Raw genomic sequence first — 12,797 nt, 5'->3', positions numbered from 1 at the left:
CCATCTGTGGCATAGAAAGAAAGCATGAGGGAGTCAGAGGGAGGTGAAGATCACCTTCAAGGTAGGGGAAAGGCCATTTGGGGCTGCTTTGGGAAAAGTGGAAGCAACTGGGCAAGGCTTTCGAGGACTGGTAGGAATCGGTTGTGGAGACAGAAGTAGATAGGAAGGAGAGAGTGAATGAATAAAGATAGGGTAGCAGGACATCACTGTATCCTACGCTTTAGAAGGGAGATCCGACGCTGCTGATAACGGTGGGCCTTAAATGTCAGCATAGGTGTTAAAGACTGAATTATATTTCCCTCCCTGCCCTCCCACCTGCCACAAATCCATGCTGAAGTTCTAACCCTCGATATTTGAGATAGGGCTTTTGAAGACGTAATGAAGGTTCTGTGAGGGTATATGCGTAGGGCCCTAATTCCTTATAAGAGGAAGGAATACCAGCCATGCACACAGAGAAAACGTCACGTGAGAATGCAGTGCAAAGGAGCGAGGCCTCAGGAGAAACCAAACCTGCTGACACCCTGATTGGATTCCCAGCCTCCAGAACTATGAGACAATCAGTTTCTATTACTTAAGCCACAAAGTCTGTGTATTTTATCATGGCAGCCCTAACAGTTTACCCATGAGCAACATGGGTTTGAACTACACAGGTCCACTTAGACGTGGATTTTTTTTTTCAATGAAAGTTACACCAACAAGTGGGTCTTCCTTCTCTGCCTCCTCTCCTCCTTCCCCCATCTCTCTATCTCTGTCATCCCTGAGACAGCAAAGCCAACCCTTTCTCCTCCCCTTCCTCCTCGGGCTGCTCAGTGTGACGATGACAGGAGGGAGACCTCTATGATGATCTGCTTCCACGTGGTGAATAGTAAATACACTTCCCCTTCTTTAGGATTTTCTTTCTTTCTTTTTTTTTTGACAAAGTCGCACTTTGTTGCCCCAGTAGAGCACCCTGGCATCATAGCTCACAGCAACCTCAAACTCTTGGGCTCAAGTGATTCTCTTGCCTCAGCCTCCTCAGGAGCTGGGACTATAGGCGCCCACCACAACACCCGGCTATTTTTACTCTTGCTCAGGCTGGTCTTGAACCCATGAGCTCAGGCAATCCACCCATCTTGGCCTCCCAGAGTGCTAGTATTTATAGGCGTGAACCACCACACCTGGCTTATGATTTTTTTTTTTTTTTTTTGTAGAGACAGAGTCTCACTTTACCACCCTCGGCAGAGTGCCATGACATTACAGGACTCACAGCAACCTCCAGCTCTTGGGCTTCCAGGATTCTCCTGCCTCATAATAACATTTTCTTTTCTCTAGTTTAACACATTGCTGACCAGTCATGAGTTACCCAGTAACATGGATAGTTTCTGTGTAAAATTGCTAGTTAACAATGTGTTAGCATAGCAGCTGTTCCTTGATTCATTTCTCCCAGTCTCAATTCCCAGTTGTCCAAAATTCAGCCTATTCTATTCTTTCTCCCCTCCTCATCTCTTAGCTGCTTATAATAATAGAATCACTTAGTACGTCTAGCATCTTAACACATTGTTGACTGGCAATTTTACACAGAAACTATCCATGTTACCAGGTAATTTGTCAGCAATGTGTTAAGAATTCAATATATAGTATATGTCACATATAAATCATGTTTCATGATTTGACTGTTATTGGTAAACCTGTTATTGGTAAACCTTCCAGTGAACAGTAGGCTATTAGAGAAGTTAACTTTTGGTGGAGTCAAAAATCATAAGTGGATTTATGAGTTCATGAGGAGTCAGCTCCCCCAACTTCCCACATTGTTCAAGGGCCAGCTATATAATGTTTGGTGTTAAGTTCCTGACCTAGAGTCAAAGATACCTCTTCCTGATGAGGCCGAGTGAATAAAAATGAAGCATGTAGGTTCAGCTTAAAGTGTAGTGAGTACCTTAAGCAACTAGCTCTAGTAAGCACGTAAACCACAAAAAGACTCTCTTTGGGGCAAATGTAGCTCATGACTGTAATCCCAGTACTTTGGGAGGTCAAAGCAAGAGGACCACTTGAGGCCAGGAGCTCAAGACCAGCCTGGGCAACACAGTGAGACCCTGTCTCTACTAAAAATTTAAAAACTAACTGGGTATGGTGGCATGTGCCTGTAATCCTAGCTACTCAGGAGGCTGGGGCAGTAGAAGTGCTTGAGCCCAGAAGTTTGATGATATAGTGAGCTCTAATCACACCTCTTGTCCTCCAGCTGAGGTGCCAGAGTGAGACCTCTCTTGAAAAAATAAAAATAAAAATACTTTTTCTGAGGATATTGGGCCTAACATCTTAATAGGAATTTGGAGATAAGCTTAATTCCAATCATCTTACTATCTACAATCTTCTTACAGCTCACTGTGCAGACATGGCTATTCCAGACTCAGTAGCAGCCTCATAAACCAGACTCAATGCCTTGGTTTATCAGTTCAAGTACAACACGTAAGTTCCAATTCTATTATTAATACATCCCTTTCCACAATATCTTCAAGCACATATTTGGCAGTCTCTTATAGCTCCCACATTTTCATCATGCAACAATCAGACTGATTTAAAATGAAGTTGTCCCAAATTTGAGAATTCCAGACACTTAGAGTATTAGACAGTCAAGCAGAAATTAAGTAGGTTGTGAGTTGTAACTCTGTCAAGCAGAAGAATAAGCAGTGTGAGATATTGAACTTGCTTTGCTAAATCATTAGCAAGTGTAAAAATGCTGGATTGGGGGTGGGATTTAAAGTTTTTAAACTTAATCCTGATTCATTCCCCTTAGTTAGCTTTAATATAGTTACCTCTGGCCTGTTCTGAGCAAAGATTCCAACAAAATGGTCTGGTGAAGGCTGATGTCCTTTATGCAAGAGACAGGAGCCCAGATACTCTGCTCGATCAGACACCTATGAAAGAGAGAGGGAGATGTCAAAACTCGAGTGACTCCAAACTAGCTCCACCAAACTAGCTCCAGATACTACATTAGCAAAACAATCTTTCTAAAACCATGGGTCTGACTTACCTGTTTATAGGACAGCCATCTGTAGGGCTGGTTTGGTCTTCTGTATCCCAAGCAGGGCCCGTTGTCTAAAAACATGATATTAAAAGAAATTTAATGTTATGCATTTAAGCATTTCCAGTTGCAAATACTTTGGACAAGAGAAGGTAAAAAGAGATTAAGAAGAGGCAAAATACAAAAGATAAAACAAACAAGAATTTGAAGCTCTCTTATGTGTCCAGGAAATGCAAAGTCAGAAAGTATCAGTTTTTAAAGACAGAAAGTCTTACAAACTTTTAGGAAATGCTACAAAGCAGGGGTGGTTCGGTGTTAGATACATGACCTCCATGTTAATATAAGCAATCAGAGAAAGCCATCTGATGCACTGGCCCCCATAACATGACCAACACAAACAGCCTGGATTGAATAATCTTAAGACTGAGCTTCCCTATAATAAAAGAAATATATGTTTATAAAAATATAGGAAAAAATCCAAATAAGAAGCATTTCAGTCTCATCACACAAATATGATTATTGACAGTGATATTTCCTTCTCTAGCTGCTTTGCAGAGTAATATGCATTCCACATATTTGGAATGAATATGGTAATTTGGTATCCTGCTTCATCTCCCAATTTGATACAGTTGTTTCCATGTTACTATTTTTTCTCTGTAGAGATTTCAATGGCCAATCCATGAAGGGGTCTACTATTGTGGACTTACCCTCATTGTATTTAGATTGTTTCCAAGTTTGACACCTAAAATAATGCTGTAAGTATTTTCAAATTGACAATTTCAAATTTAGAACATTTCCTTAGCATAGAGTCCCTCAAATGAAATAATTGGGTTCGGAAGGGGAAGGGGGGCCCCAGGGCTGTGGATACCTAACGCTTACGAAGTAAGTCTCATCTTTCTAGAGCAGATGAGACAACTCACTGTTTCCCCAACAGCAGTTTACCAAGTTTTAACATGCTGAGTGACACTGAATAGTGGTTTTTGTAAATGTCTTCTGGTTTAATAAGTTTAAAAAGTTACTAGTTTAGTCTAAATTTCTTTAATAGCTAGTAACATGGGATTTCTTTCTTCATTTGTTAAGTTTTATTTACTCTTATGAATCACTTTTTGTATACTTTGCCCATTTATATGAGTGTCTTCTAAGATAGGCACACATATATTTGCCTTCAATATTTTTTTTTTATTAAATCATAGCTGTGTACATTAATGCGATCATGGGGCACCATACACTGGTTTTATATACCATTTGACATATTTTGATCACACTGGTTAACATAGCCTTCCTGGCATTTTCTTAGTTATTGTGTTAAGACATTTATATTCTACATTTAGTAAGTTTCGCATGTACCCTCAAGTGCCCATTGATCCATGAATGGATTAATAAATTGTGGTATATGTACACCATGGAATATTATGCAGCCTTAAATAAAGATGGAAACTTTTCCTCTTTCATGTTTACATGGATGGAGCTGGAACATATTCTTCTTAGTAAAGTATCTCAAGAATGGAAGAAAAAGTATCCAATGTACTCAGCCCTACTATGAAACTAATTTATGGCTTTCATATGAAAGCTATAACCCAGTTATAACCTAAGAATATGGGGAAGGGGGAGAGGGAGGGGAGGGAGGGGGGTGGATGGCCAGAGGGAGGGTGATTGGTGGGATTACACCTGTGGTTCCTTCGATATTTTTACAGCTAGGTATCCAACCAAAGTCAGATTGTTTGGAGCCTCCCTTCCCTTTCCTAGCCCTTCTTACATTTGAAAATAGAAGAATATAACTTTTGAACATCTGAACTACTCAACTTTACTTAACATTAAAATAAGTCTAGGAATGTCTACTTACTAGGATAAATAGTAACCTCAGTTATTAAAACTAAGCCACAGAAGTTGTGGTATTGGGCAGAGGAGCCCCAACACGTAAGCAAGAATGAGGCTGAGTTGTAACTAGACAAGCAGAGGGAAGGGAATTTTGTTAACTAGATAGAGGATCGAGCCAAATGGCTGAGAAGAATTCAGGTCTTGCCAAAAGGAAGTATTCAGAGAGAGGGTTACTAGGAATTCACAGGCAATGAGGGAACTGCTAAAGGCTAGAAGGAAAAGGAAGGGCAGCAGGAAAGAGAGAGCCGCTCTGATTAAAGAGATATAAAAAATGAATGAGGAGGCTGTGCACAGGGAACATTAGTGCTTTTCTTCCTGTTGAAACAGCTGCACAAAAGCCCAAGAAGTAAGACCTTGGATGGCTGACTTTCCCCGAACTGTGCTGAGTCTTGCCCCAGGAGATGGTCAGAGCCAGGGCAGCAGCCCGAGGGCACAGCCCTGGGTGACCTACCCAGGAATGAGATCGTCGGTACTAATATTAATGACTACTGATAGTTACCACTTGTGGAATGCTTAATCCATGCCCAGCACATCAGCTCCTTCGGTTTTGTTGTTATCATTCCCTCTGTACTAAGAATGACTACGGAGTGTCACTGCAAATCCCCCCAGTTAGTGGTGGAGCCGACGAATGTGAAAGAAACTATCCTGAATTTTCTTATCACTTCCCGACTGATGAAAATGCTGGCAGAGGCTGGTGGCCAATCAACAAGTCAAATAATTAACCCAAAGGGGCAACAGCTCAGATTTCATTAAACTGTGCCCTAATCAGCTTCAGCCAATTAGCCAAACTCCTAACCATGGAACAGCCTAGCCTTTGATTAACTTAATCAACTCAGACCTTGTTACGTTCTGAGCTGTGGTCATCTGCAAAGAGCCCACCCATTAACAACTTCTTGGCAAAGTTGCTAAGCTAAGTAGAATTCAAACTCTGCTTTACAGAATTCTCTAGAAGCTTTTTTAAAAATGCAAAACTTCCTAAGGATTTTTAGTTCTGACCATATGGAATTTTTTTTTTTTTTTTGAGACAGTCTTGCTATGTCACCCTCGGTAGAGTGCTATGGCATCAGAGCTCACAGCAACCTCCCACTCTTGGGCTCAAGCGATTCTCTTGCCTCAGCCTCCCAAGTAGCTGGGACTACAGGCACTCGCCACAATGCCCAGCTACTTTTTTTTTTTTGCGGTTTTTGGCCAGGGCTGAGTTTGAACCTGCCACCTCTGGTATATGGGGCTGGCGCCCTACTCCTTTAAGCCACAGTGCTACCCTGCCCAGCTATTTTTTATTGCAGTTGCCATTGTTATTTTAGCAGGCCCGGGCTGGGTTTGAACCCGCCAGCCTCCGTGTATGTGGCTGGCGCCGTAATCACTGCTGTGGGCGCTGAGCCTCACCATATGAAAATTTGATTAAGTAAAACTAAGGTAGAACCCGAGGATATGTATTTTAGACAAATCCCCAGGTAATTTCTTAGCTTAGACAAACTATTGGCTAGGAGTTAAAATAATATATCAGGACTAATATAATAAAACCCCCCTTCCAGGACCAGAGATGTCATTTTTCTGTGGAAGTAGCTACACCGGACTTCTCATGCCTGCTCAGATGAGAAGCCATTTTAACCTTATTGCTTTAATTTTAATTTAGTTTTGAAAAACATCCTAAATGAATTCTCTTATCTGCCACGTAGCACATGCTAAATGGTTTGTTTCTATTTGCTGTAAGCAAGTCAATCTTCAAAGAAAACCTGTGTGCCCAACACTGTGTTCAATGATATATAAATATTAAGGCTGGATCTATTCCAAAGGAACTTATCAAAACCTATATGATGGTGTTTCTGAGAAGTTCCAAAGTTAAGTCCAAGTTAGGAGTCCTCACTGCTAGTCCTGGTTCAGATTCTCTGTCTGTAAATGAAGGAAATCAGATTTATGAAAAGCATGTTTCTAAACAAATGTTATGCACCAGTGAGTTAGTCAAAATACTTTCCTACACGTTATTATCTCCTTGACTCTTCAGAAACAACTTGGCAGGGAAGTTCTTCTGTTAAGTGAGAAACAGATTCAGAGAGACAAAGTGGTTTGCACAAGGTCACACACTGGAAATGGAAGCACTGGGTTCCAAACCCACGTGTGACTGACCTAAATTGCTTCTAGGACTCACCCTGCTACTGCGCTAATGTCATCTCCACTTCATTTATTTTTTTTTTTTTGAGACAGTCTCCCTCTTTTGCGTTGGGTAGAGTGCTGTGGCATCATCATAGCACAGCAACCTCAAACTCTTGGGCTTTGGGCTTGAGCAATCCTCTTGTCTTAGATTCCCAAGTAACTAGGACTACATGCCTGGCTAGTTTTTCTGTTTTTAGTAGAGATGGGGTCTCATTTTTGCTCAGGCTGGTCTTGAACTCCTGAGCTCAAGCCATCTACCTGCTTCGGCCTCCCAGAGTGCTAGGATTACAGGAGTGAGCCACCATGCCTAGCCATCTCATCTACTTTGGAGATACCATCTATGCAACTGGGGTTTTAGAAGCGAGATAGGGAAGGAGAGGTGTGGAACAGAGTTCACTTTTGTCTTCTTCAGGCAGGGACAAGCTGCCAGACTTACCAGACACAGCAAGTCCTCTTTGAAAAATTTCATACATGGTCTTGGCATCTGAGAAGTAGTAACGTATTAGGTCATCGTTCTCTTGGGAAACACCCTTCCTTGCTCCTCCCTAAGATAGAAGACTGAGTTTAGGCCAAGTCCAAGTCTCCCATACCCTTTCCAAAATCTTTACAGATTGAATTGAAGAGAGCATAAACACTAATTTTGAGGTTAGAGGGATGTTCTGTTTGCTATTCAATTAATTTTTTAAATCTCAAAATTGTAATATGTTTATATCATAGAAAGTTTGAAAAACATAAAAGTATAAAAAAGATAAGAAAATTTGATCTATAACCACCCAGAGATTTTCATGGCTTTGTTTTTGATAAGCCTCCTAGCATAAGTATATGTGTACAGGGGAGAGAATATATGTTTTGTTTTGTTTTTGAGACAGAGTCTCAAGCGCTGCCCTAGGTAGAATGCCGTGGCGTCGTAGCTCACAGCAACCTCAAACTCTTGGACTCCAGCGATTCTCTTATCTCAGTTTTTCTATTTTTTGTATAGACAGGGTCTTGCTTTTGCTCCTCAGGCTGGTCTCAAACTTGTGAGCACAAGCAATCCACCTGACTCAGCCTCTCAGAGTGCCAGGATTACAGGCCTGAGCCACCATGCCTGGTCATCCTTTTTCTGTGTGTTGTTAAGAAAGAGGATCTCTGTCAATTGGACTAGAGTTCAGGGACCTGATCATAGCTCACTGCAACTTCAAATTCCTGGGCTCAAGTGATCCTCCAGCTGCAGCTTCTTGAGTAGTTGGCACTACAGGTGTCCATGACCATATCCAGCTAATTTTTTTCTTTTATATCTTTGTAGAAAAAGAGTCTTGCTATGTTGTCCAGGCTGGTCTCAAACTCTTGGCCTCAAGCAGTCCTCCTGATTCAGCCTTCCAAAGTGCTAGGATTACAGGCATGAGCCATTGCACCTGACCTATATATATAATTTAACACCTTTTTTATTAGATCAAGTTTAAACTTCTATTGAATGCACACTGTGTATTCTAATACTGTAGATATGAATTAGGGCAAAATAGCTGTCCCTAAGTACCTCATAAACTAGAGATTTTGGAGTATATAAGTGAGTAATAAGGGATTATATCATTATTATAACTACTGCGATGTGCATGCCTTAATAAAAATAAAATAGGATTTGGGAAACAAATGAAGCAACCATTTCTCTATTAAGACAAAGGGTTACAAATAAGAAAAGGTGTTTTAATAGACTTTGAACATAAACATTTACCAAAAGATGTGGTTTGGGTAGGGCAGAGGAGAAAAAAAAGGAAAAACCCTCTAAAGCAGGGATTTTCAACCCATGTGCCATGGCACATTGGTGTGTCATGAGAGGATCTTAGGCGTGCCGCAAAAAATTTTTAAGACCATTAATTAAATTATATTCAAAAGAAGTTCAAAGCACAATAAGTATATTCCTTTTTCTACTCTTTTTTTTTTTTTTTGATCAACATAATTTAAGTGTGCTGCGGAAGTTTAACTATAGATTCAAGTTTGCCATGAGATAGAAAAGGTTGAAAAACACATCTAAATCATGGGTTGGCAAACTTTTTCTATAAAGGGTTAGATAGTAAATACTTTAGGCTTTGTGGAGCATATATCCTCTTTCTCTCTCTTTTTGTCTACTCATTCCTTTTAAAAATGTAAAAAGTATTCTCAGCTTGCTAGTTGCACAAAAGAAGTGAATTTTGCTTGTCGGCTGTAGTTTGCCAATCCAGATGTAGATTACTAGCACCAGACAACCTTCATTATTACAAAGGAAAATATGCCAGTAATAGAAGTTCGAATTTGTCAATCTGTTAGCCTAAAAGGCTTATTTTCCCACATTACACTCAGTTTCCTTCCTGAGTTATCTCCACGTTTGGAATTATAGTCTGAATTCCGTCAAGGTTAACAAACTAAACAGAGGGCTGGTAAATTACCTCAATTCCCACAGACTGGTTGTTCAGGTCAATAAGAGGTAGAGCTGGTTGAGGTCTGTTGATCAGCCACAGGAAGATGGCAGCTCCAAATGTCAGGATGCAGATCAGTGCCGGGGTTGGAAGTGGGGAAAACAAAAAATTAAAGATAAAAAGCATCTTTGTGAATAGCAGCAGGAAATTCAGACCTTAAAAAAAAGGGGGGAGGGGGGAGGAGAAAAATTTAGAAGAGGGCCTTTTGTTTTTCACTTAATAGTTCTATGTTTACAGAAGGACACACACTCACACACATGCACATACACACACATCCCTTCAAACCCTCCAAACTGAGCTGGACCTGTTTAGCAGAAGAATTTCCCGCACTGTTTACTCTAGCAATGTTGAAAATAATAGAACACATTCTCCTCCCCTGCTACTTAATTGTGCACAAAGCGGAAAGGATCAAAGGAAACAAGTTAATCATTTCCCAGACAATTTTGAGAAAGGACAGCTCGTTTATTGTTGGTGCACAAAGCCTAGAAGAAGGTGGCCTGCTGGATCCAACATGAGCTGGTGGTCAGAGCAGGGTGCACCACACAGCTGTTTCTGCGCCGTCTGCTGGGGGGCAGGAAGGACTCTTTCTGCTGGATCCCCACTCCCCCGACCATGAACCAAATGGAAAAGGTGACTTCTGTAAGGGGTGACACCAAAGGTATTAGAAATTGATCATTTTACATGAAATACAAATGAAGGACATTTCCTGCCAGCCAAATACGGTTTACTGCTTTCTTTTCTGGGGCATCTGAAGGGTCTCAGAGATCGACAGTGTTGTAAGTCCCTATGCCCAACATCATGTGCTCTAGGGAGCCCAGAGGAATCACATTTCCAGGTACACAGAGCCTGGAGGGTGGCCCAAGCCACGTCAGGGCAGGCAGAGACCTCAAAAAACTAAAAGCAACAATGCCTTCCCCCAAGCCAGTTTTTCATATAGTTTTCAGCTAAGTTTAACTTTCAAGTACTCCAAGAAGAAAAACTAACTTGGAGGTGGGTCTCCAGGAACATACCCTTGTTAAAACTACCCCCACCCCAAGCTTTCAGACTCGATTGGGATAATAATAGCAGCAAACATATGAGCGCTTACTGTATGCCAGGCACTGGGCTGAAGTGTTGGCATGACTCGCTTAATTTAATCCAAGCAATATCACAAAGCAATGTTTCACAGAAGAGGAAATGGATGATTCTAGTGTTAAAATGACTTGTCCAAGTTCACACATCATTCTCTATTGCTGCTTCTATGTTAACATCTATAAAGCTGAAATTCCCCTTTTCTTATAGATTCTGCTCAAAGAGTCAAAGGAAACTGAGTTTGTCTGGATCCTTACAGATAGATGACAGCAAATAAAGTCCAGAATTCACATTCTTCAGCATTTAGTGCAACACCTGTCAGAACAATGTCTCAGAGATGAGGTCAAAGATTCCCACTCAAAAATAAAAAGAATGAAGCAAGCCCAATAAAAAGTTTTATCAGATCAAGATCACAGTTGCCCTTCCAGAACCTTCCACATTATGGGGAAGGTTTTGAGGCGAAGGAATTTTGTGTGGGGCAAAACAGTCACAAGAAACCCTGAGTCACTTTATTATTTTTTCTGCCCCTTGTTTGGTTATTACCTGACTTTGAAAAATGGTCCCTTTCCATTTTATGGAAGAAAACTGAACTTCCCCAGACTATGATGATAGTCCCCAGCTCCTTGTTTTCTTCCATGTTGCATTTCAGAGGGGAGAGAAAGAAAACAAGAACAAAAGCAAGGTCCCACAGGTGCTAGATTACATAACAACAAGGGCGCTGTTGTGACCACATGGCAGGATTCTGAGAGCTGGGGTTTTTGGAATTCGGCCTTCCCCAGACTTGTATGGTGAAGTGGCACTCCAGGATGCAAAAGCATTCAAGAGCCAGCCCCACAGCCCAGGCAGAGCAGGGGGAACACACTGGGATAATTGTGAAATGGACAGAGCGGTTGCAGTGCCAAGGAGACGAGGAAAAGCCTAACCCTACCCCACCAGCCCCTCTCCTCAGCCTCCCGTCTGGTGATAGCTTAGATGGGCTTCCTCCCTTTGCCCCAAGCCCACCCACAAAGAAGAAATCCTTACCAGTACCCTCCTTCTCCACTATGAAAACCAACTCTTACACGGAGGACTTTTGCCCTTTTCTTTCAGATGGCAGATTTACATTTTAAAAGACGACTTGCCAATCAGTGTCCTCGAAATAGGATCTAAAGGTGAAATGTGTGTTCAGTGGTGGTGGGGAGGCAGGAGGGTGCATAGCCTGGCAGGTAACACAAGTGGGGAATGGGATACAGAATCCATGACCTGTCTGAAGGGGGCAGCCGCTGTCAATCCCAGCTGATTGTTACCACATAGTAATGTGGGTCCAGGGTCACCAGGTCAAACCCCCCCCACCCTCCCCAGATAACACAGAAGACTGAAGTTTTGTGAAACCTCAATTTTCACGTATGGCAAGTTTTAAGAATCTGGTATGAGACAAACAAGAACACGTCTCCTAGTTTAATTTGGACCACGGTCTGCCAATTTTTGACCACTCATTTTTTTAGATAGATTTCAGTCATACTGCCCACAGATAGAATGAGACTGACCACCCATTACAAACAAGGGAGATATTTATACATTTCAAGGCACAGTGTTATGAGAATGAAAACACCTTGCCTACACTGGCAAGGGATTTTATTTGCAGAAGACTCTGAAGGATGTATTCGTCAACTGCAATGGCAGCTCGCTCTCTGAGTCTGCTATCACTGACCAGCTATCCAGTGTAGAATTTCAAATGGCTCCTTCCTGCTGCCCCACATTAAAAAAAAAAATTGAGATAAAACCTATGCAACACAGAATTAACACATTTTATTTTTCCCATTTTTTTAAAAAATATTAAGGGGGTTTTGGCTACATGAATTGTTTTTCTAATGCTTGAGTCATAGCTATAAGAGTGCCCATCACCCTAATTGTACCTATTAGGTAGTTTTTTGCCCTTCCCCTCTGTCTCCCTCCCCCCCACTTGATTTCCATTGAGTTTTAATATTTTTTCTTTTTTTTTTTCCTTTTCTCTCTCTCTGTTTATTTTTCCATTGAGTTTTACTTCTGTGTGCACATATTAGCTAATTTATACTATAGGGTACTACTCAACTATAAAAAAGGATGAATAAATGCCTTTTGCAACAATTTGGATGGAACTAGAGGCCACTATCCTAAGTGAACTATCTAAAGAATGAAAAAAAACAATGCAACCACCACACGTACTTGCTACTGAATTAGCCATGTAACAACTATAACTTCTAGTTAGTTCCCAAACATTTTCATGACCACCGAAAAGAAAC

General features: G+C 41.2%; 1 protein-coding gene across 3 annotated transcripts in view; it reads right to left on the bottom strand.

Moving 5' to 3' along the window:
• Window positions 1–12,797, bottom strand: part of ACSL5 (acyl-CoA synthetase long chain family member 5) — a 48,314-nt gene that overhangs the window by 20,869 nt on the left and 14,648 nt on the right. For all 3 annotated transcript variants that reach the window (XM_053583698.1, XM_053583700.1, XM_053583699.1), the window contains exons 2-5: window positions 9,436–9,620; window positions 7,470–7,578; window positions 3,011–3,075; window positions 2,793–2,894 (exon numbers count right to left, since the gene is read on the bottom strand). In XM_053583698.1, coding sequence (XP_053439673.1) covers window positions 2,793–2,894; window positions 3,011–3,075; window positions 7,470–7,578; window positions 9,436–9,591 — 432 coding nt within the window. In that variant the 5' untranslated portion in view covers window positions 9,592–9,620. The remainder of the gene's footprint in view (window positions 1–2,792; window positions 2,895–3,010; window positions 3,076–7,469; window positions 7,579–9,435; window positions 9,621–12,797) is intronic.

Source organism: Nycticebus coucang, chromosome 3 (assembly GCF_027406575.1).
Source record: "Nycticebus coucang isolate mNycCou1 chromosome 3, mNycCou1.pri, whole genome shotgun sequence".
NCBI lineage: Eukaryota > Metazoa > Chordata > Mammalia > Primates > Lorisidae > Nycticebus > Nycticebus coucang.
This window is presented reverse-complemented; position numbering and strand designations above follow the sequence as displayed.